The 26,198-nt window shown below is 41.8% G+C and overlaps 1 protein-coding gene across 4 annotated transcripts; it reads left to right on the top strand.

The window, feature by feature from the left end:
* The first annotated feature begins 1,421 nt into the window (after positions 1–1,421).
* On the top strand, positions 1,422–24,323 carry LOC133547111 (gastrula zinc finger protein XlCGF17.1-like). Of its 4 annotated transcripts, none has more exons than XM_061892940.1 (3): positions 1,425–1,558; positions 16,139–16,251; positions 21,929–24,323. In XM_061892940.1, exon 3 carries the CDS (start codon positions 22,437–22,439, stop codon positions 23,520–23,522), a length of 1,086 nt encoding a protein of 361 aa, XP_061748924.1. In that variant the 5' UTR covers positions 1,425–1,558; positions 16,139–16,251; positions 21,929–22,436; the 3' UTR covers positions 23,523–24,323. The 4 variants fall into 4 exon arrangements, with proteins under 4 accessions (XP_061748926.1, XP_061748924.1, XP_061748925.1 ...); XM_061892941.1 differs by lacking the exon at positions 1,425–1,558 and adding an exon at positions 15,794–15,873; XM_061892942.1 differs by lacking the exon at positions 16,139–16,251 and having other exon boundaries at positions 1,422–1,558.
* The last annotated feature ends 1,875 nt before the right edge of the window (positions 24,324–26,198 follow it).

The raw sequence follows: 26,198 nt of genomic DNA, 5'->3' as shown, positions 1-26,198 counted from the left end.
ACACATCTGTGAAGGCAACATTAATCCTGAACGGTACATACAGGTTTTGGAGCAACAAATATTGCCATCAAAGCAACGTTATGATGGATGCCCCTGCTTATTTCAGCAAGACAATGCCATGTCACGTGTTACAACAGCGTGGCTTCATACTAAAAGAGTGGGTACTAGACTGGCCTGCCTGTAGTCCAGACCTGTCTCCCATTGAAAATGTTTGGCGTAATATGAAGCCTAAAATTCCACAACAGAGACCCCGGATTGTTGAACAACTTAAGCTGTACATCAAGCAAGAATGGGAAAGAATTCCACCTGAAAAGCTTTAAAAATTGGTCTTATCAGTTCCCAAACGTTTACAGAGAGTTATTAAAAGGAGAGGCCATGTAACACAGTGGTAAAAATGCTCCTGTGACAACTTTTTTGCAATGTGTTGCTGCCATTAAATTCTAAGTTAATGATTATTTGCAATAAAAAACACGTTTCTCTTTTAGAACAATAATTATCTTGTCTTTGCAGTCTATTCAATTGAATATAAGTTGAAAATGATTTGCAAATAATTGTATTCTCTTTTTATTTACCATTTACACAACGTGCCAAATTCACTGGTTTTGTAAGATATTATCTACAGCAAATGACATGTTTTTTACCACTTTGTGGTTCAGGTTCTTCATCACATACACAACTACTCCTCCTCCGTTTTTGTTGCTTCTGTTGATGTAGTTTAGTTCATATCCTTCCAGATCAAAATATATTCCTTTTTTTATCATCAATCCATGTTTCTGTGACAGCAATCACTTTAAAGGGTTTGTTGAATTGTTCTAAAAAGTGCTTCATGTTGTTAGAATTTGCATACAAACTTCTGCTATTAAAATGAATAATTGACAGTTTGTTATTACAATTAATGTTGCTATTATATTGTTCATCTGGATAATAACAACTATTATTACTGATGTGGGGGAAAACATTTGTATCTGGATCGATATCATTTTCCAAATCTTGGTTTTTGTGATCTTTGTTGCAGAAGTATTTCAGTTCCATATTTTTTTTGTTCAACAATCTTAAGTTATTCTCCGGTGTGGACAACTCAAAAGTGACTTTTTTCCTCAAATCCTCAGTGCTTTGTATGTATGTGTGTGTGTGTGTGTGTGTGTGTGTGTGCGTGTGTGTGTGCGTGTGTGTGTGTGTGTGTGTGTGTGTGCGTGTGTGTGTGTGTGTGTGTCTGTGTGTGTGTGCGTGTGTGTTCTGGCAATGCTTACTTATGGGGGACGTCGTTCTGTTTACAAAGTCACTTTAAATAATAGTCAAATCCATTCTGAAAATGCCTAAGTGATTTTTAAGCTTTTTTCCCCCCCATAAACCATGTTTAGTGTTTAGTTTGAGTGTGAGACATTTGCACAGCAGCCCCCTCATAGGGCTGTAGCTGGTACTGCACTCGCTGTTGGGCTCATATCCCTCCCCTGATTACCAATGGACTACACCTGGTCCCCAAACTGAAGGAGGTTCCTCTGCAGTGCAGGACATGTCGGCTGACTCAACACCAAAATAAGCTGTTTAAACCAAAAAGGTAAGCACATCTTTCTTATAAATGGAGGTTGTTGACTATCATTTGTGCAAGAGCAATGTGTTCATAAGCAAGTTAAGCCAAGAAATGAGGTAAGGTAGTTACGTCTTGTGAGGTAGCATAGCATTGCTCCTAGAAAGCTTTTGAATCACGTTATGTTGCTTTTTTTTGGCATTTGGACTGGAAATTATATATTTTACTACAAAGAATTAAAGATGTATGTTTTGGTAGCGAACCTTTTCCAACGGGTGGGCTTTTTGTTGCTTTTTTTGGCATTTGGACTGGTTTATAGTCAAAGTAGCTCTAATTTAATGTTAATTGGTTGTCTAAAAGGACCTCTAAGAAGTTATATGTATAGTTATGATGGACATTGGAGATGAAGTATATTTTTAAAAATATACTTTTTTGTTGATTTTAGCGCTGCTTTCGATACTGTCAATCATAATATTTTATTAGAGGGTATCAAAACACGTATTGGTATGTCAGACTTGTAGAACAGGAGGGCCTTATCCGGCCCGTGGGACCTATGTTTGACAGCCCTGATCTCGGCCCTTTGTGTCCTCAAAGAGAGTTGGCTCACAGGTTGCTGCACAACAGCCATCTTGGCTTGGTTGACCACCACCTTTTTCACTTCCCGGGAAAAAAATGTCAAGTTAAAGTACCCGTGATTTAACCCCCAACTCCAACCCTTGATGCTGCAAGCCTAGCAGGGAGGTAATGGGTTCCATTTTTATAGTCCTTGGTATGACTCGGCCGGGGTTTGAACTCACGACCTACTGATCTCAGGGCAGACACTCTAACCACTAATCCACTGAGTAGTGAAGAAGTCATGTAGTATGTAACTGAGTTCAAGTAGAAACTTCTTCCCTCATGTCATGTTAATATCCATTCTTCCATTTTCTGCCACTTATTGCCTTTGGGGTCGCTGGTGCCTATCTCAGCTACAATCGGGCGGAAGGCGGGGTACACCCTGGACAGGTGGCCAACACAGATAGACAGACAACATTCACACTCACATTCACACACTAGGGACTATTTAGTGTTGCCAATCAACCTATCCCCAATACAATATTTTTATTGAGCAAAATATCATTTTTCATTGAAAACAAAGCTCCAGGTATAAATATCAAAGCCATTCATACATTCTAATCTTGCAACTTGCAACTTTTATTTTTAAATTCATGCAGAGGCTTTCAACACAATGATGTTTATGTCAAATAGAAAATAGATGAATCACTCATTTTAAAAAGGTGTCATCTCCCAATTGTTCTGGACTTTTCCCACTGTTATAAAACACAAAACATATCTAAAAGAAACAATCTTGTTTCTACAGGATAATCATCATGAAGACAATGTCAAATAAAATTAACAAATCAAGAGTGTCATCCAATAATTTAGTGAGCATTCTACAAGCTGTTGATTCTACTCAGTGGCCTAGTGGTTAGAGTGTCCGCCCTGAGATGGGTAGGTTGGGAGTTCAAACCCCGGCCAAGTCATACCAAAGACTATAAAAAGATGGTAGCCATGACCTCCCTGCTTGGCACTCAGCATCAAGGGTTGGAATTGGGGGTTAAATCAGCATAAATGATTCCCGGGCGCGGAACTGCTGCTGCTCACTGCTCCCCTCACTTCCCAGGGGGTGAACAAGGGGATGGGTCAAATGCAGAGGACACATTTCGCCACACCTAGTGTGTGTGTGTGACAATCATTGCTACTTTAACTATAACTTTAACTTTACGTGACATAAGGTGAAAAGATGTCCACAAACCTGCTCTGTGTAGCACAACTTGAGGTTTGAAAACAGCGTCCAGTAGTTCTTGTAGACGTTTGTTCTCCTCCTTTGTCCTAGAAAGTTCCTCCTGGTACTCTGCTACGGTTCTTTCCAACACTCCAAATATTTCTTCAACAGTAAGATTGAGTCGCTGCTCCATCAACCTTCTCACCTTTTGGAATTCCCACATTTTTTCCTGCCTTATTTCTTGGCTCATGTTTTACATGTAAAAAGCTGATTCTAAAAGTAAGTAATTAGTTTGAGTGCAAAAAGAGATGAGATGTTAGCATTTGAGGCTCCCAACACGGAGTGATGGGTGCTTGGCGAAGGATCGGCCTTTAAAAGATGCTGCTCTTTGAAGTAGCAGCTCTTTGACATGAAAGAAGCTTTGAGCAATTCTTCCTTGAGTTGAAGGGCAGCTTGCAGCAATGACATGAAAGGTGCATACTGCCACCTACTGCAGTGGAGTATGTCACATATATTCATGTACTTACACTGTCAAAACTAATACTGGATGGTAATAATATATATAATACTGCCACCTACTGCAGCGGAGTATGTCACATGTATTCATGTACTCACACTGTCAAAACTAATACTGGATGATAATAATATATATAATACTGCCACCTACTGCAGCGGAGTATGTCACATATATTCATGTACTTACACTGTCAAAACTAATACTGGATGATAATAATATATATAATACTGCCACCTACTGCAGCGGAGTATGTCACATATATTCATGTACTCACACTGTCAAAACTAATACTGGATGATAATAATATATATAATACTGCCACCTACTGCAGCGGAGTATGTCACATATATTCATGTACTTACACTGTCAAAACTAATACTGGATGATAATAATATATATAATACTGCCACCTACTGCAGCGGAGTATGTCACATATATTCATGTACTCACACTGTCAAAACTAATACTGGATGATAATAATATATATAATACTGCCACCTACTGCAGCGGAGTATGTCACATATATTCATGTACTTACACTGTCAAAACTAATACTGGATGATAATAATATATATAATACTGCCACCTACTGCAGCGGAGTATGTCACATATATTCATGTACTTACTGTTGGGATGTCGCATGGCTGCAGTTGTGTGTCCCCGAGTATGCAAGAATCCAGGAGAGTTGCGTGGAGGTAAGATGAATTTAATACACAAAAGAAAATAACAAAAGCAAACATAAAGCAGTCGTGCAGATAAACGTTCTCAACATAATATTATCATCGAGCACTGAGGAGTGCTCGAGTGAAACATAAATAGACACTAGTGTGATTGACAGCAGGTGTGAACCGCTGCCAATCAACGAAAAGAGAAAAATAGTGCTCCGTGAATAAAAACAGGAAATACAACAAAATAAGAGCACTGAACCGGAAGTAAATACAAAAACACAAAAAACTAACAGAAATGAAGTGACACATCGTTACAGGACCTCCCCCTCAAGGAACAGATACCAGATGTTCCCTGGGAAAGAAAAAAAAATGGAAAAAAGTCCAAAATGTAAGGGAGGGTGGAGGGAGGATTTGGTGGAGGGTTGCCAAACCTCGTGTCCCCGCAGCCAGCGAGGGAAAGTCAGGTGGCGGCGCCGCGTAGAGCGCCGCTGGAACTGGCGAGGCGGGCGGCCAGGGAACGGCCAAATCACTGGCCGAAAAAGAGGAGAGTGCGCAGGGCACGGCCACATCCACGGCCGACGTAGAAGCGGGCGCGCTGAAGCAGGCCGGGAAGCAGAAGACGTAACCGGCGGCGTGGAAACCGCAGGCGTCATCAACGGCGTGGAAGTGGCAGATGTCATCGGCGGCGTGAAAGCGGCGGATGTCATCGGCGGCGTGAAAACGGCGGACGTCATCGGCGGCGTGAAAGCGGCAGACGTCATCGGCGGCGTGAAAGCGGCAGACGTCATCGGCGGCGTGAAAACGGCAGACGTCATCGGCGGCGTGAAAGCGGCAGACGTCATCGGCGGCCTGAAAGCGGCAGACGTCATCGGCGGCGTGAAAGCGGCAGACGTCATCGGCGGCGTGAAAGCGGCAGACGTCATCGGCGGCGTGAAAGCGGCAGACGTCATCGGCGGCGTGAAAGCGGCAGACGTCATCGGCGGCGTGAAAGCGGCAGACGTCATCGGCGGCGTGAAAGCGGCAGACGTCATCGGCGGTGTTGAAGCGGCAGGCGTCATCGGCGGCGTGAAAGCGGCAGATGACGCCGGGCGAGGAGCAGCAAATGCTGGCCGAGGAATAGCGGATGCCGGCGGTGACGAAGCCCGGCGTGGTGCTGCTCTTGGCGGCGTTGGGGCTCGGCGTGGAGCCGGCGTTGGGGCTCGGCGTGGAGCCGGCGTTGGGGCTCGGCGTGGAGCCGGCGTTGGGGCTCGGCGTGGAGCCGGCGTTGGGGCTCGGCGTGGAGCCGGCGTAGGGGCTAGGCGTGGAGCCGGCGTAGGGGCTAGGCGTGGAGCCGGCGTAGGGGCTAGGCGTGGAGCCGGCGTAGGGGCTAGGCGTGGAGCCGGCGTTGGGGCTGTGCGAAAACCCGCCAGGCACGTAGATGTCTCCGTGGAAGGAGACGCTTGCGAAGATGACAGCGGTGTGTGCCTGGCTGCACCGCAGTGTATTGTGGGCCCCCCTCCACTAGGCGGCTGCCAGAAACCGTCCACACTTGCGGGAAGACATGCCTGCTCGTCGGCGTCCCCCGGTGCGAAAACCAGGGACGGGCGGGAGGAGGCCAGGAAGAGGGACGAAGACACGTCCCGCGCCGAGTCCCAGCAGGAGGACAAAAGTGACCTCACTGTGGGCTCCACTGGAGCTCTCGGCGATCCAAAAAAGAGAGCGGGAGCTGGCAGAAAGAGCAGCCGGGGAGCAGCCGCTGGAAGCTGCGTAGGAGCAGGGAGAAGCAGCTCAGCAGACGACGGGAAGGATGGCGGCGGCGGACGTGCCGGTCGGAGAGCCGCAGTAGGCGACGGAGCCGCAGGAGCCGCGAGACGTGAAGGAGGAGGTGGGCGCGCCGGTCGGTGAGACGTAGCCGGCAGCGTTGCCGAGAGGAAGGATGGCGGCGGAGGACGCGCCGGTCGGTGAGCCGTAGCCGGTAGCGTTGCCGCGGGAGCCGCGAGGCATGCAGGAAGTGGCGGACGTGCTGGTCGGAGAGCCGTAGTCAGCCGTCGAGCCGAGAGGAAAGATGGCGGCGGGGGACGCGCCGGTCGGAGAGCCGAAGCCGGTGGCGTTGCCGCGGGGAGAGGGTCCGCATCTGTTGGCTGGGACCGCACAAACCTGGCCTTCAAGTCCTCCAGGAATTGTGCGGTCCAGAACGTCGGCTGAGGATTGCCGACAGGGATTCTCGCGAGGACACTTTCTTCTGGCTCGATGATACTGTTGGGATGTCGCATGGCTGCAGTTGTGTGTCCCCGAGTATGCAAGAATCCAGGAGAGTTGCGTGGAGGTAAGATGAATTTAATACACAAAAGAAAATAACAAAAGCAAACATAAAGCAGTCGTGCAGATAAACGTTCTCAACATAATATTATCATCGAGCACTGAGGAGTGCTCGAGTGAAACATAAATAGACACTAGTGTGATTGACAGCAGGTGTGAACCGCTGCCAATCAACGAAAAGAGAAAAATAGTGCTCCGTGAATAAAAACAGGAAATACAACAAAATAAGAGCACTGAACCGGAAGTAAATACAAAAACACAAAAAACTAACAGAAATGAAGTGACACATCGTTACACTTACACTGTCAAAACTAATACTGGATGATAATAATATATATAATACTGCCACCTACTGCAGCGGAGTATGTCACATATATTCATGTACTTACACTGTCAAAACTAATAATGGATGATAATAATGTATATAATACTGCCACCTACTGCAGCGTAGTATGTCACATATATTCATGTACTTACACTGTCAAAACTAATACTGGATGATAATAATATATATAATACTGCCACCTACTGCAGCGGAGTATGTCACATATATTCATGTACTTACACTGTCAAAACTAATACTGGATGATAATAATATATATAATACTGCCACCTACTGCAGCGGAGTATGTCACATATATTCATGTACTTACACTGTCAAAACTAATACTGGATGATAATAATATATATAATACTGCCACCTACTGCAGCGGAGTATGTCACATATATTCATGTACTTACACTGTCAAAACTAATACTGGATGATAATAATATATATAATACTGCCACCTACTGCAGCGGAGTATGTCACATGTATTCATGTACTCACACTGTCAAAACTAATACTGGATGATAATAATATATATAATACTGCCACCTACTGCAGCGGAGTATGTCACATATATTCATGTACTCACACTGTCAAAACTAATACTGGATGATAACAATATATATAATACTGCCACCTACTGCAGCGGAGTATGTCACATATATTCATGTACTTACACTGTCAAAACTAATACTGGATGATAATAATATATATAATACTGCCACCTACTGCAGCGGAGTATGTCACATATATTCATGTACTTACACTGTCAAAACTAATACTGGATGATAATAATATATATAATACTGCCACCTACTGCAGCGGAGTATGTCACATATATTCATGTACTCACACTGTCAAAACTAATACTGGATGATAATAATATATATAATACTGCCACCTACTGCAGCGGAGTATGTCACATATATTCATGTACTTACACTGTCAAAACTAATACTGGATGATAATAATATATATAATACTGCCACCTACTGCAGCGGAGTATGTCACATATATTCATGTACTCACACTGTCAAAACTAATACTGGATGACATTAAAAGCAATGCTTTGTCCTGACTTACTTTCTGTGGAATTGTAAGTCCATCAAAACAAATGAGCAGTCATTTTGGGCTTAACTTTACATTTCAATCACTCTTTCTGAGCTGCCCTAACTTAGAGAAATATCACTTTAGACGTTTAGAAAAAAGTTTATTAAAAGCGATTATGGGGTGCCGGATGTAAAAGTTCAGTCTAACTTTTGTAGCAGATATATTTCTCACATTTCACTCACCTTTCTCACATTTAACTAATTTTCATCACATTTAAATGTAGACTCTAAATATTATATCTAAATGTTCAATATAAATCTTAATCACAATTTAAATCTTAAATATTAATCTATATGTTAAGGGAATAAGCTATAGAAAATGGATGGATGGATGTTAAATCCAAACCTAAATCTTAACCTAAATGTTAAATCTAAATCTAAATGTTAAATCTAAACCTAAATCTTAAATCTACAAACCCCGTTTCCATATGAGTTGGGAAATTGTGTTAGATGTGAATATAAACGGAATACATCCATCCATCCATCCATTTTCTACCGCTTATTCCCTTTCGGGGTCGCGGGGGGCGCTAGCGCCTATCTCAGCTACAATCCGGCGGAAGGCAGGGTACACCCTGGACAAGTCGCCACCTCATCGCAGGGCTAACACAGATAGACAGACAACATTCACACTCACATTCACACACTAGGGACCATTTAGTGTTGCCAATCAACCTATCCCCAGGTGCATGTGTTTGGAAGTGGGAGGAAGCCGGAGTACCCGGAGGGAACCCACGCATTCATGGGGAGAACATGCAAACTCCACACAGAAAGATCCCAAGCCTGGATTTGAACCCAGGACTGCAGGAACTTCGTATTGTGAGGCAGACGCACTAACCCCTCTGCTGATTTGCAAATCATTTCCAACCCATATTCAGTTGAATGCACTACAAAGATAACATATTTGATGTTCAAACTCATAAACTTTTTTCTTTTTTTGCAAATAATTAAATTTGAATTTCATGGCTGCAACACGTGCCAAAGTAGTTGGGAAAGGGCATGTTCACCACTGTGTTACATCACCTTTTCTTTTAACACTCAACAAACATTTGGGAACCGAAGAAACTAATTTGAAGCTTTGAAAGTGTAATTCTTTCCCATTTTTGTTTTATGTAGAGCTTCAGTCCTTCAACAGTCCGGGGTCTCTGCTGTCGTATTTTAGGCTTCATAATGTGCCACAAATTTTCCATGGGAGACAGGTCTGGACTGTAGGCTGGCCAGGAAAGTACCCGCACTCTTTTTTTAAAGTTAAAGTACCAATAACTGTCACACACATACTGGATGTGGCGAAAGTATTCTCTGCATTTGACCCATCACCCTTGATCACCCCCTGGGAGGTGAGGAGAGCAGTGGGCAGCAGCGGTGCCGCGCCCGGGAATCATTTATGGTGATTTAACCCCCAATTCCAACCCTTAATGCTGAGTGCCAAGCAGGGAGGTAACCGGTCCCATTTTTATAGTCTTTGATATGACTCAGCCGGGGTTTGAACTCACGACCTACCCATCTCAGGGCGAACACTCTAACCTCTAGGCCACTGAGTAGCCACACTGTTGTAACATGTGCTGAATGTGGCTTGGTATTGTCTTGCTGAAATAAGAAGGGGCGTCCATGAAAAAGACGGCGCTTAAATGGCAGCATATGTTCTGAAACCTGTATGTACCGTTCAATATTAATGGTGCCTTCACAGATGTGTAAGTTACCCATGTCTTTGGCACTAATGCACCCCCATACCTTCACAGATGCTGGCTTTTCAACTTTGCGTCGATAACCGTCTGGATGGTTCGCTTCCCTTTTGGTCCGGATGACACGATGTTGAATATTTCCGAAAACAATTTGAAATGTGGACTTATCAGACCACAGAACACTTTTCCACTCTGCATCAGTCCATCTTAGATGATCTCAGGCCCAGAGAAGCTGGTGGCATTTCTGGATGTTGTTGATAAATGGCTTTTGCTTTGCATAGTAGAGCTTTAACTTGCACTTACAGATGTAGCGACAAACTGTGTTTAGTGACAGTGGTTTTCTGAAGTGTTCCTGAGCACATGTGGTGATATCCTTTAGAGATTGATGTCGGTTTTTGATACAGTGCCGTCTGAGGGATGGAAGGTCACGGTCATTCAATGTTGGTTTCCGGCCATGCCGCTTACGTGGAGTGATTTCTCCAGATTTTCTGAATCTTTAGATGATATTATGGAGCGTAGATGTTGAAATCCCTAAATTCCTTGCAATTGCACTTAGAGAAAGGTTGTTCTTAAACTGTTTGACTATTTGCTCACGCAGTTGTGGACAAAGGGGTGTACCTCGCCCATCCTTTCTTGTGAAAGACTGAGCATTTTTCGGGAAGCTGTTTTTATACCCAATCATGGCACCCACCTGTTCCCAATTAGCCTGCACACCTGTGGGATGTTCCAAATAAGTGTTTGATAGACAGACAGACAGATAGATAGTACTTTATTTATTCCTTCAGGAGAGTTCCTTCAGGATAATTAACATTTTCAGCTCAATCCCATTCAAGATCAAACATTACAGGGAGACAGAACAGGATCGCTGACGGGTCTGCCGACTTCCGGCGCCCTTACAAAAAAGGTGAGATACAGGTAAACAATTGGGGGGGAATGGGGGAAAAAAAAAAATATTAAAATAAAAAAAAAAAATGGGTCTAAGCCTGGGCCTCTGGAGAGGGGGTCCAGACTGAGGCCAAGGGGGAAAAAACAACGCATAACCATAGCACACATAGTAGACATCCCTCTTACATGTGGAGGGAAACATCAAACATCAAAGAACACAAAGGAAATGAAAGACATTAAAGCAGCGGAGCTGATACAACCAGACACTTCTACATACATACATAAATAAAAAGTATTGTGATGAGCGTTCCTCAACTTTATCAGTATCTATTGGGGACGGCGTGGTGCAGTGGGAGAGTGGCCGTGCGCAAACCGAGGGTCACTGGTTCAAATCCCACCTAGTACCAACCTCGTCCCGTCCGTTGTGTCCTGAGCAAGACACGTCACCCTTGCTCCTGATGGGTGCTGGTTGGCGCCTTGCATGGCAGCTCCCTCCATCAGTGTGTGAATGTGTGTGTGAATGGGTAAATGTGGAAGTAGTGTCAAAGCGCTTTGAGTACCTTGAAGGTAGAAAAGCGCTATACAAGTACAACCCATTTATCATTTATTTATTTATTGCCACCTTTCCCAACTTCTTTGTCACGTGTTGCTGGCATCAAATTCTAAAGTTAATGATTATTTGCAAAAAAATAAAGTTTATCAGTTTGAACATCAAATATGTTGTCTTTGTAGCAAATTCAACTGAATATGGGTTGAAAATGATTTTCAAATCATTGTATTCTGTTTGCATTTACATCTAACACAATTTCCCAACTCATATGGAAACGGGGTTTGTAAACGTGAGCGCTAAATGTTAAAACTAAACCTAAATCTTGAATCCAAACATACATCTTAAAACTAAATTATCTAAATGTCAGTGCTAAATATTCGATCTAAGTCTGAATGTTGAATCTAAATCTTGAATCTACATCTCTATCTAAATGAGAGCGCTTCATGTTAAATCTAAACATAAATCTTAAATCTGAATGTAAATCCATTCATCCATCCAAGGCGGGGTACACCCTGGACAAGTCGCTACCTCATCACAGCTGAATCTAAATCTGAGCGCTAAATGTTAAAACTAATCTCTAACCACTAGGCCACCTACTTAGTGGCCTAGTGGTTAGAGTGTCCGCCCTGAGATGGGTAGGTTGGGAGTTCAAACCCCGGCCGAGTCATACCAAAGACTATAAAAATGGGAGCCATTACCTCCCTGCTTGGCACTCAGCATCAAAGGTTAGAATTGGGGGTTAAATCACCATAAATGATTCCCGGGCGTGGCACCGCTGCTGCCCACTGCTCCCCTCACTTCCCAGGGGGTGAACAAGGGGATGGGTCAAATGCAGAGGACACATTTCACCACACCTAGTGTGTGTGTGACAATCATTGCTACTTTAACTTAACTTTAACTTTAACTTAAGTATTCAGCCCAAAGTTCAATAAATGGGAATAGTATACCCCGGGAAATCGAACCATCCCATTCTTTTCTCCATTTTTCTGACTCTAAAATTTATTGAATGCGTTTCTTGAAGACAAAAAATATTGTGTTCTTTTTTCCTTCAGCCACATAAATATAAGTTTTCTTTTTCTGTTGTCTGCAAGACCATTGCAATTATGACTCATTTATCCAACTTCATTATCTTTCTTATAAACCAGGGGTCGGGAACCTTTTTGGCTGAGAGAGCCAAAAATCCATCCATCCATCCATCCATTTTCTACCGCTTATTCCCTTTGGGGTCGCGGGGGGTGCTGGCGCCTATCTCAGCTACAATCCAAATATTTTTAAAATATATTTCCGTAAGAGCCATATAATATTTTTTTCAACACTGAACACAACTAAACGCGTGCATTTTTAAGTAAGACCAACATTTGTAAAGTATAACAGGTCTCTTATTTTTTGTAATAACATTGTTATTCTGAAGCTAACTGTGGAGGGGTCGTGGCATGCGGGCCTGCAGCGAAGCGGGGTGTGCCAGTACCGTAGATGGCCCACCTGGGCCTTGTTATGTAATCACCTGTCACCTGTCGCTCTGTTATACGCAGCATCCAGGAAGAGAGACGGGGTTGGGGCTGGAGCCAGAGCGCGAGCAAGAAGGAAAGAGAAAAAGACAATTGCTGGAAAGCAACTGAGAGTCTTATTTAAAAATAAAACAATATTTAAACCCTGAAACAGGCTCTCATGTCGGTGCTTGGTGGTCTGAAGAATCCCCAGGATTGCAAGCCCACATTAACCACTAATAAATAAATAACTACTTACCTTTATGTAACTTCTTCAACAGGTGCAGCAGAAAATTAATGGATGGATTAAAAATGAATGTTTTATATTTTGAACGTTATTTTTAACACTGTGATTACAAGTGGAATTATTCATTACTTATCGTGTTAAGCAATGTCAGCTCAGATTTATCCGAGAGCCAAATGCAGTCATCAAAAGAGCCACATCTGGCTCGCGAGCCATAGGTTCCCTACCCCTGTTATAAACCATGTGACCTGAGTAGATTCATGATATATTTGATTGCTTCATATCAAGTATTATCAGTGTATTTCCTGGAGGGATGTAGTTGATGAGAGAAGTGGCAGCCAAGTATTGCTTTTGAATGGAGAATGGCTTCTGAATGGAATGGTGTGGAGGCCAAAGATTGACAGGCCGAGTAGCCAGTGAGAAGGTATATTTTGGAGCTGACAAATTGTAAACAGAGGTCACAACACTGGAAGTATATTAGCCCAGGGGGCGTGGCTAAAGGATAGTTCTAGAATGTGCAGTGTGTGTGAGGAAAGGTTCTCTCAAAACTCTCCAAATCTTGCAAGCAAAAAATGAGTTAGTTTAGGAGCCCCGAAGCCAAACATCAAATATTAACTCTTGAAAATGTGAATGATTGTGCCCCTCGCCCCAGATTCACGTATCGCCACCAACATCACCAGCGGCGTCTATCATGACAGGAGGAACGTAAAAGTCTCAAGAAGCCATATTTGAAAGCCAAAAGGAAGTCGGCCATTTTGGTTTCCGTCAGCCATGTTGAAGTCAAAAAGGGGTGGTACTTGAACAAACTCCTCCTCGGGACTTTGACCAAACTTTGACCTGATGGCTCGCCACACAACTTTACACATTTATAACTCGGCTCCACAAACTGAGATTGTACTCAGAGTTGGTACAAATGATGATGATGACACCCTGTCGTGCAGAATGGGTCAGTACCTGTTGGTACCCATTGGTGGTGGGCGGAGCCTGGCGGCCAAAACTGCCCCTCGCCATCAACCATCAAATTGTCTTTACTTCTCTTTAGATGATGGGATCTCATTGCAAACTGATATGAGACCTTTAATTCGGGGTCTGATCATGACTAGTCATTGATATCGACACCAACATTGCCCCCTTGTGGTGGAAAAGGATAACAGTCATAACTTCTTTCCACATGCTCCAATCTTCCTGTTTTGTTTATTTATGGTGGGTCGAGATCATCGTCATTCTACATCCTGTACGCAAATACAAAATGACTTTTTCATACTTGGCACATTTTCTAACATAATCTTGTTAATATGCTCAATAAGGTTCTATTCAAATGTAATACAAGTAATACGTAAGACTTTATTTGCACACTTAAGTAGATAGGTTTCCAGGTGAAAAAGATGCCACCTCACTAAAAAGATTAATTGTTTAACTATTTATTTTCCATGCATTAATTTAGATCCAGAACACACATTGTCTGCGATGAGGTGGCGACTTGTCCAGGGTGTACCCCGCCTTCCGCCCGATTGCAGCTGAGATAGGCGACAGCGCCCCCCGCGACCCCAAAAGGGAATAAGCGGTAGAAAATGGATGGATGGATGGAACACACATTGTTATATATCTTATTATATTATAATCATTACTATAATTGAATGTAAGTTTGTGTAAAATATTTTCACACAACAAAGTGTGAATACATGTTGTAAAGTGTGGGGTTGAGTTATAATTGATATAATACAATTAGGTATGGCAAATGCATTTTGTTTACTTGCCAACTATTCAAATTATATTTAATATACATATTTGTATAATGTCATGTAATATGACTTCAACATTATTTATGTTAATATAAGAGTTTATTTGCTAGCCAGTTCTACTTGTGATTATTTATTTTATTTTCTTATTGAACAATTAAACATACATAAACAATGTTTGGACACATTAAGGTACTTTCAATACAATATGAGTCAGTGTTTTCAGTATTTTACTCAGCAATATAAAAAACATCACATTAAATCCAATCCTCTTACAAACAAAACCCGTTAAAGAAAGTAAAAGTAAATATGAGAGACCATTCCAATAAGATTAAAATAAAATGTATATAATTAAATGATAAACTTGTGCTTAAATGTGCTTATTTAAAACGACGTAATATATTCCAATAAATGTAATAATGTAAGTGTTTTCTATTTTATACAAATCTTCTAAGACTGAATGAATAAATTGAAATCATTAACACAATGTGAGGATTTGGATTTCACTTTAAGAGACTTTTGTGTATGAGAGCAAATGTTTCACACTTTTTAAAAATGGATATAAATTCACGACACGATCGATCCACGCATGCGTGAATTACGTCACTTCCTGTACGTTTTTACGACGGAGGTCCTGCGTCGTCACTTTCTGTCATATTTCAATGTTTTATTAATTTTTCGTATGAAATGGATTAGGAGTAAAAGGGCACAACAATAAAAACACGTGGAAGGGTAAATTTAAAAAAATCAGGCAGTAATATCGCTACAATTTCTAGCACTTTCACTCTTGTCATTGCAATGAATGTCGCACGGGGGCGCCACTGAACCCCAACATTAAAGCTTTGTTTGATATACTTTGAATTTATTTTTGAAAAACAAGACACTCGTTTATATCACATTGTTATTCAAATAAATATTACGTAAAAGAAAAGCATGGTAACAGTGACAGCAAGCAATATCTTATATAGAGCTACCTCTTCGTCCGCTCAGCTGTGACGTCATTCCCAGCTTCCGGTGTAAACGGAAGACAGCAGAACAGGAGGAGAAGGAGAAAGAAGTGTGCAGGACGCTAATAAGTCAGTTTTATTATTTGTTATCCAGTTTATAATATTTACGTCGTATAAAATACATATGTGATTCTTTCTTTAAGGATAAAGTGGTCTCGATGCGCTAGAAGCACTGTGCCGCTTCTCGTGCTATCTTTGCTTGTTAGTTAGCTTAGCTCGCTAGTTAGCTTAGCTTGTTAGCTGCTAACAGAAGACACAGAAGTTATCAACACATCGCTAAGTAGAGATCAAGTGTGAGAGTAAAGTGTTGTGATTGTGTGAAAATGTGCCAAAGAACCATAGCAAAGTATGAGGAGGAACTTTGTCCAACAAAAGAGGAGAAGGAGCGACAACATCAACTACTGGACGCTGTTTTCAAGAAACATCAAGTTGTGTTACACAGAACAGGTTTGTTTACTTCTTACTCTCACATCTTTACTAACTTTATATTTGATGAATAACACTATGCTTAATATATTGTGTATAAGAAGTTGTGTTGTCTTGTGAGGATGATGCATTCCGTCTGCTACTTGCAACGTGGTCTTGCAACCACGTGGTTGTCTGTGTTCTGTGGAATGTAACTACTAAAGATGAGTTACATATCCCAGTCCATTTGTACAATAAACTGTCAGTGGTGGAACAAGTCAGAGATGTGCTGTGGACGAGCTCCATGACATGGCCCCTAAACCCAAATAATAAAGCTAATTCTACCATCATTTTATAACACACACATGCCTCTCTGGGTTTATCACCAACAATCTCTAAGCAGGTTTTAAAGGGGAACATTATCAGCAGACCTATGTAAGCGTCAATATATACCTTGATGGTGCAGAAAAAAGACCATATATTTTTTTAACCGATTTCCGAACTTTAAATGGGTGAATTTTGGCGAATTAAACGCCTTTCTGTGTATTGCTCTGGTGGCGATGATGTCAGAACTTGACGTCACCGAGGTAATACAGCCGCCATTTTCATTTTCAACACATTACACACACGGGTCCCAACTCTGTTACTTTCAGTTTTTTCAGCTATTTTTTGGAACCTTGGAGACATCATGCCTCGACGGTGTGTTGTCGGAGGGTGTAACAACACTAATAGGGAGGGATTCAAGTTGCACCGAAGATGCGAAAGTGGCAAGAAATCTGCCGCCAGACCCCCATTGAATGTGCCGGAGTGTCTGCACATTTTACCGGCGATGCTAACGCAGCTAATCGGCCATGCTATGGCTATGAATAGCGTTAATAGCTATTCGCTCAATAGCTTCAGTTTCTTCTTCAATACTTTCATACTCCAACCGTCCTTTTCAATACATGCGTAATCTGTTGAATCGCTTAAGCCGCTGAAATCCGAATCTGAATCCGAGCTAATGTCGCTATATCTTGCTGTGCTATTCGCCACTGTTTGTTTGTATTGGCAGCACTGTATGACGTCACAGGAAAATGGACCGTATCTTGGCAGGTAGTGGAAAAAAGGCACTTTAAAGCTTTTTTTAGGGATATTTCGGGACCGGTAAATTTTGAAAAATACTTCAAAAAATACAACAAGCCACTGGGAACTGATTTTTATTGTTTTTAACCCTTTTGAAATTGTGATAATGTTCCCCTTTAAAAAGTTTGTCAGCCATTTTTCCTTAAATTTGCATTTTCCCAAAATGTATTTATTTTCTCACTTTCACCACAGCATCAACCCGTTCACAGGATGTAGAGAAATTATCAAAGGGGATCTGATTTGTTTTATTTTGCCTGTCATTCACAATCCATATGTAAGACAATAACATGTTTTTATTTTGTATGCATTCTAAGTCCTAAACAAACGTTAGCAAAATCTTGACCATCCTAATTTTACCATTTGAGTCAATGAGAGCGCCTCTATTCTGCTCACTAATAAGAATTAGTTGAGCAATATAATATACCCACAAGTCATTTTTTTAATCGCTATCTCTTTAAAACATGCTGTAAAAATGCATATTCTCTGGAAATATGCCCCATAATAGCCACAAACTGGAGGATACATTTTTAATTTGGATACAATTTAAATAAATAGTGTAATGGTTTTATGGAATTTTCCAGGGTGTACCCCACCTTCTGCCCCCCTGTGAGTCCAAAAGGGACAAGCGGTAGAAAATGGATGGATGGGTGGGAAAAGGCACATCATCGACAGGCCTCAACATTTTACTTTTTAAGGTCAAGACAAGTGTTGCCTTAAAGGAGGGCTCATATTTTAGGGCACCAAGGCAAATGTTATTTTCTTTCCAGTTTGTTAATTAAATGTAGAATTGCTCACATTTATTTGTGCAATAAATCTTTAGACAATTTTGACCCGTACTTTGGATCAAAGCATAATAATTGTGTAAATGCATCAATAAGTTCATTACGCTTGTTTAAGGTGCTTTTTTTTTTAAAACCTTTATTTTGTTAGCGCAGTCAGACCTATTATTGTGAAGGGGGAAGTGTGTTGCTGTTCTCAGAACGATGTGTGGAGGTGACAGTTGCGACTGCTGTCCTCTTTGTACATTATTCCAACATTGATGATGTCGTTCACAACAACACAAGCAGATGAGATGTGTTGTGCGTTTATGGATTTTCCTTGCCAGCTTTAGCTTCGTAGTTTAGTCGCTATTTCGAATGACCGCCTAAAAGGACGGGACAATTGGGTGTTTAAAGGAGGAATGAGCTGTCCAGAAAAAATTATCTTCCATCCATCCATCTTCTTCCGCTTATCCGAGGTCGGGTCTTGGGGGCAGCAGCCTAAGCAGGGAAGCCCAGACTTTCCTCTCCCAATCCACTTCGTCTAGCACTTCCCGGGGGATCCCAAAGCGTTCCCAGGCCAGCCGGGAGACATAGTCTTCCCAACGTGTCCTGGGTCTTCCCCGTGGCCTCGTACCGGTTGGACATGCCCTAAACACCTCCCTAGGGAGGCGTTCGGGTGGCATCCTGACCAGATGCCCGAACCACCTCATCTGGCTCCTCTCCATGTGGAGGAACAGCGGCTTTACTTTGAGTTCCTCCCGGATGGCAGAGCTTCTCACCCTATCTCTAAGGGAGAGACCCGCCACATGGCAGAGGAAACTCATTTGGGCCGCTTGAACCCGTGATCTTGTCCTTTCGGTCATGACCCAAAGCTCATGACCATAGGTGAGGATGGGAACGGAGATCGACCGGTAAATTGAGAGATTTGCCTTCCGGCTCGGCTCTTTCTTCACCACAACGGATCGATACAGCGTCCGCATTACTGAAGACGCCGCACCGATCCGCCTGTCGATCTCACCATCCACTCTTCCCTCACTCGTGAACAAGACTCCTAGGTACTTGAACTCCTCCACTTGGGGAAAAATCTCCTCCCCAACCCGGAGATGGCACTCCACCCTTTTCCGGACGAGAACCGTGGACTTTGACTTGGAGGTGCTGATTCCCATCCCAGTCGCTTCACACTCTGCTGCAAACCGATCCAGTGAGAGCTGAAGATCTTGGCCAGATGAAGCCATCAGGACCACATCATCTGCAAAAAGCAGAGACTTAATCCTGCTGCCACCAAACCAGATCCCCTCAACGCCCTGACTGCACCTACAAATTATATCCATAAAAGTTACGAACAGAATCGGTAACAAAGGGCAGCCTTGGCGGAGTCCAACCCTCACTGGAAACGGGTCTGACTTACTGCCGGCAATGAGGACCAAGCTCTGACACTGATCATAGTGGTAGCGGACCGCCACAATCAGACTCTCTGAGCACTCCCCACGGGACTTCCTGGGGGACACGGTCAAATGCCTTCTCCAAGCCCACAAAACACATGTAGACTGGTTGGGCAAACTCCCATGCACCCTCAAGGACCCTGCCCAGAGTATAGAGCTGGTCCACAGTTCCACGACCAGGACGAAAACCACACTGTTCCTCCTGAATCCGAGGTTCGACTATCTGGCCTAGGGTCCTCTCCAGTACACCTGAATAGACCTTACCGGCAAGGCATTTTTTTCCCTAACAAATGTTGCTTCTCCTAAGAATGACAACATTGCTCTTACATTGATGTCAATTTCCCTGATATCCTGGAATGAAAAGCAGATTTTGTTATATTAGCCAGTTCTGTGACACCAGAAGTCATTGTTGAAATAATCCATCCATCCATCCATCCATTTCCTACCGCTTATTCCCTTTTGGGGTCGCGAGGGGCGCTGGCGCCTATCTCAGCTACAATCGGGCGGAAGGCGGCATACACCCTGGAAAGTCGTTACATCATCGCAGATTGTTGAAATAATATGCCTTTTTTTTGTTGAGTTCAGTGATTATTGATTGGATTATTACTTTGGGAAGGTCAGAGAAGAAGAGTTGTAAAAATGTTCTCACAGGTCATAAAAGTCTTCCTTTCTTCAGTTTTAAAAGTCTCACTGTCTCGATGGAGATCTTCCTTTATTACCTCCTGCTTCGATTGAAAGTCCAGTTTAGAAAATTGTTTTATTTTAGATATGTAATCCTCCATGTTAAAAGTGCAAGCGAGAGGAAAAAATAAACACACGCTGCTCACTCTTGCTGCTTGTTGTCACTTCTTCTGCAGCCGAGTAGTCACAAGAAGGATCACTAGCGCCCTCTACCACCAGGAGGCGGGAATCATTTAATGACTCATATTTGACACACGCAGCTACGGTATATTAATAAAACATAGCTGCTTAGTGTTCTTTTTGGCATATTCAATAGCTTGGACCTTAAATCCTACTGAATAGGTCTTAATCTTTTTCCCTTTATGCGATTTCATCCATCCATCCATCCATTTTCTACCGCTTATTCCCTTTCGGGGTCGCGGGGGGCGCTGGCGCCTATCTCAGCTACAATCGGGCGGAAGGCAGGGTACACCCTGGACAAGTCGCCACCTCATCGCAGGGCCAACACAGATAGACAGACAACATTCACACTCACATTCACACACTAGGGACCATTTAGTGTTGCCAATCAACCTATCCCCAGGTGCATGTCTTTGGAAGTGGGAGGAAGCCGGAGTACCCGGAGGGAACCCACGCATTCACGGGGAGAACATGCAAACTCCACACAGAAAGATCTCGAGCCTGGATTTGAACCCAGGACTGCAGGAACTTCGTATTGTGAGGCAGACGCACTAACCCCTCTGCCACCGTGAAACCCTTTATGCCATTTCAAATCATTGAAATCAGCATCCTCCATTTTGAAAATGATGACAGGTGAAGTGTCACTCGTGACGTGACGAGTTTGACCCGGCCGAAATTCTAGACATGCGCTAATAAAAATAATATTTTGCGAAACGAGTTTGACCCGGCATTAATCCTGAGCCGGCGGTAATGCTAAGCATGCGCTAATTATTTTGCGAAACGAGTTTGACCCGGCAGTAATTCTAGGCAGGTGCATACTATATACCCGGCGGCAATTCAAGGAAATACGGTCTGTCTGATTCTGATTTTGATTGAATGTGTGGACTGCATGAATGATGCCTTCTCAGTTCTCACTCTAATGCAATTTGAGTGTCTAGAAATGCACTAAATTAATATAATCCATTATTACTAATATTAATAAGGTAAACAAGTTATCTTTTGAAGGTGTAGTCAGTAATCTGATTACTTCTTCCCAGTTTAACTGTGGTGACACTATCTAAATGAAAGTAAAACAGATGTCATCTTTCTTGGCCAACATGTTCACTGTGCTCATGGTTCTTTTATAATGGACATGTCTCTAAAGATGAATGTGAAAATGACTGTAACTATTGTCCACCAGCAGGGGGAGCTCATCACTAGTACTACTGTGTGGAGGCTGGCATGTGGTACATTATTTCCTGTGTGTGTATGACTTATTCAGAGGGAGAACAGCACACTTTCACATATGGCGTCTACCATTAAGGATTGCAGGAATGACTTTTAGGAAGTTTTTATATGAATAAGGTGGATTGGCCGTTGGCCTGGGAAGGCATTCCCCTGAAGGTCTTCTTCATGTGTCAGCTGGAAGTACCCTGACTGTTGTGAGGGGACACTGATGAGATTGTGAGATCATATGTTGGTGCAAGACAATGTCTCATGTGACTGAGCAAAGCTGGACTTTTCTAAAGAATGTTTGTTTTTCCTGTCCCACAGACCTCAATGAAGCACATCGTCCTCGTGAGCAGGAGAAGGAACCACAGTCCCCCATATACACGAGGAAGAAGAGGTACCACATTCCCAACACATCAAAGAGGGAGGAGAGGAGCCACATCCCCCCCACATTAAAGAGGAAGACGAGACGCCACAGACCCATAATGTTAAACTGACCCTTCACATTAAAGGGCAAGCGGAGGACCCACTGATCTTACACATCAAAAATGAAGAGGAGGACCTACTGACCCCTTACTTTAAGGAGCAAGAGAACCCGCTGACCCCCTACTATAAAAAGGAAGAGGAGGACCCACTAACCCCCTACATTAAAGAGGAAGAGGAGGAGCAAGAGCCGCCGCACATTAAAGAGGAAGAGGAGGAAGAGGGCATCAGTCAGCCTAAATGGTTGGAGGAGTTCCCAGTGACTGTGAAGAGTGAAGATGATGAGGTGAAAGGTGAAAGTGAGGAGAGGGGAGGGGGGGAGCCTCCAAGCAGCAGCTCAACACAACACATGACAACAGAAGCTGATGGAGACCACTGTGGAGGATCACAAGCAGACAAGCTCTTAGCTCCACTATCAGATAGTGAGGACACAACGTCACACTCTCCTGACACTGATGATGAAGACTCTAAAGATGATAAGACATGTCACACTGACAACACTCACTTCACATCTTCTCACTCTCACAAAACTTTTAAATACCAAAGTCGTCTGAAAAGACACATGAGAACACACACTGGAGAAAAACCTTTTTCTTGTTCACTCTGCAGTAAAGGTTTTAGACAAAGTATCCATTTGAAAGTACACATGAGAACACACACTGGTGAAAAACGTTTTTCCTGTTCAACCTGTGGTAAAGGTTTTACACAAAGTCAGAGTTTGAAAAGACATATTAGAACACACACTGGTGAAAAACCTTTTTCTTGTTCACTCTGTAGTAAAGGTTTTACACAAAGTATCAATTTGAAGGTACACATGAGAACACACACCGGTGAAAAACCTTTTTCCTGTTCAATCTGTGGTAAAGGTTTTAGAGAAAGTCAACATTTGAAAAGACACATGAGAACACACACTGGTGAAAAACCTTTTTCCTGTTCTACCTGTGGTAAAGGTTTTGTTGAAAGTCAGAGTTTGAAAGTACACATGAGAACACACAATGGTGAAAAACCTTTTTCTTGTTCAATCTGTGGTAAAGGTTTTGCACAAAATCAGAGTTTGAAAAGACACATGAGAACACACACTGGAGAAAACCTTTTTATCTGTTCAATCTGTGGTAAAGGTTTTGTTAAAAGTCAGGGTTTGAAAGTGCACATGAGAACACACACTGGTGAAAAACCTTTCTCCTGTTCAATCTGTGGTAAATGTTTTACACAAAGTCAGGATTTGAAAAGACACATGAGAACACACTCTGGTGAAAAATCACATTCCTGTTCAGTCTGCAACAAAAGCTTTAGTGACCGATCAACCCTTGAAGCACACATGAGAAGACACCCAGGAGAGAAAGTGTTGAGTTGCAGTGTGTGTGGTGAAAGATTGTCTTCTAAGTACCAGTGTAAGAAACACAAGTGTGCTGGTGAGAACAGCAGCAGCAAATGAAACTGCAGGATTTGAAATAAACTGTCCAGACTTTCATTTGGACTTTCTAACAACATCAGCACATATAACATGTGTGACATTGTTGTTTGTCTAACAATCTGTTTAATATGATTCTATCATTTATAGATTAAACATTTTATATTAATGCTTTTTTCAGTCAAGCACATGCATTAATATGCAACATTGTGTACTTTTGGACAGAACTATTTGAGTAAAAAAGTGAGAGTAAACAGTAAAATACATATTTTACATGCAATAAACATGTGTGTATGTATACACATACACACACACACTCATATATATATATATATATATATATATATATATATATATATATATATATATATATATATATATATATACTGTATATTCATCATACAATTTTAGACCTATTTATATGAAATATTGAAATATTACATATTTGTATTTGTAATTGTTAATAATCCCATAGATTATCACCTTTATATGATATACATATGTACTGGTTCACATCTGAAACATCTTCTGGACCACTTCAGGAAGCATATTATTATTTACTTTATACATCATTTGAACAGTTGTCTTTTATACAATTTTAAAATGTGTGTCTTTTTGAATCATTTGTTGGGTCTCTATAATCTATTTTATTCATTATTGTTATTACTCTGTATTATGATGATTGTGTTGTGATTGTTTTATATGTATGTCCCCGGACCTTTATGCAATATAAAAGTGAGAGAAAATGGCTGAGTTTTTGTGGAAGGATGGCTTTGTTTTTACAAACTTACATTTGTGGATATATCAAATAAAATTTTTTTTCAATGTTTTTTTTTTCTTTTTCAACATCCCCAAAACAACATCAATATCAGTCAAAGTTTGGAGTGTCAGACAAAAGCCAATATTGTACATCATCCCACAGAGATTTACTTTGCATACATTCTTAAAATAAACTGTTTATTGTGATTCCCAGTCACAGAACCAACAAATGTTGTATCTAATTGCAAAACAACATCCAAAATATTTTAAGTGGTCAATTCCGTCTTGGAAAGAATGGAAACTTTAAGTTATGAGTATTTTTTTGTTCCAGATATAAAAAAAAAATAATAAGAAGAAGAAATAGTAAAGAATTAAAAAAGATGCAGTAACTAGAATATTTTGAATGAAAGACTTTTTAAATGTTGTAATATTTTGTTTATTTGCAGGTCGTACTTAATGAAATCTTCAAATATTAACATATTTTTATCAGTCAATAAGTGCATCAGCGACCAAATGCCTTTTTCAAACCATTGCTGTACAAAGATGGATTTGTTTCTCATTTTAATATAAGAACAATTCCATAGTGGAGTATTGTGTGTGATGAAGTTGTGTTTGTAAATTAGTTTCCAGTACAACAACACTTGCTGGTAGGGATGGGTACTGTTCACTTCTAATTCCATGTTTTATGTGTTATATATGTCAATATATTGTGTGTTTGTATTTTGCCAACATGGTAGAATCACATGATAGGCAGGTTGTATCATGTTTTTCTGTCACCTTGAGGAAATGGCATAAAGAGGAAGATGACAATATAATGTCACTTGGACAATGATGTACAGAACAGAGGAGATTTAGTTCATTTTTAGTTTTGCTTTTAGGTGATTTGTTTTTTTCTTTTTGTTTTTTTGACAAGACCTCTCCATTATCCAGCTTTGTATTTCTGGTAGCTGGTAAAAAAGAGATGGAAGGGGATAGTGACGGGATGTATGAGGAAGGTATGGACATGGATAGGACTAGAGGGCAGAGAGGAAAGAAGGGGACAGGAGGTCATGAAGGAAAGTTGCGCACTAAAAGAGTAGAAAGGAGGAAAAAGATAGTGGTGGACAATTGCAAGATTGAAGTCAGATGAAGACATGAAGGATATTAGTTTGATGACACAGGTTAAGGGATTAAAAAAGGACATTGGAGAGGTGGAGATGGCCAAAGTGCTAAAGAACGGAAGTCTTTGGATTAAATGTAAAAATAAAGCGCAAAAGAACAAAAGCAATGCGATTGCAAAAGCTGTGCAATAAGATACTAAAGGAAAGCATGGAAGTGGGAGAATGAAAGGGGGCAAGAGGAGTCGTGACAGGAATCCCAAGAGGAGAACATTTAGATGATCTGAAAAGAGAAATAAAAGGGGGAACTGTCACAATGATGAAAAGATTGATGGCATATAGAAACGGAAAAAAGATGGAGAGCGAATCTGTGCTACTGCAGTTTGTCCAGGAAGTCCTCCCGGAAAGAATCATGTTTTCTGCTTTTTAAGTTTTTAAATTGGAGCTTGCATGCCACCCCCAGTATGTCGTTTCCACCCCCAGTACCTTGTTTCAAGTGCCAACACTCTGGGCACATAGTAGTGTGTGTCATGCCAAGATGAGATGTGGAAGGTGTGGAGGGGAGCATGAATATGGACAATGTGGAAGTCATGAACAGATGAAGTGTTGTAACTGTGGGGGAATCACACAGCAGCTTATGTGGGCTGTGTCATCAGGAAACTGAAGTACAGCAAATGAGAGGAGCGTATGTAATAAACTGTACAGAACAGGCATAAAATTAGACTGAGAAGATCAATATAATGGTGACTGGAAACAATTTAGGGAAATTTCAAACATGACATTAAATAAAGAGAATATAAATCAAGATATTGAGCAACTTAATACAGATATTACGGGGTGCATA

The sequence above is a fragment of the Nerophis ophidion genome, unplaced genomic scaffold, assembly GCF_033978795.1.
Source record: "Nerophis ophidion isolate RoL-2023_Sa unplaced genomic scaffold, RoL_Noph_v1.0 HiC_scaffold_62, whole genome shotgun sequence".
Lineage (NCBI taxonomy): Eukaryota > Metazoa > Chordata > Actinopteri > Syngnathiformes > Syngnathidae > Nerophis > Nerophis ophidion.
This window is presented reverse-complemented; position numbering and strand designations above follow the sequence as displayed.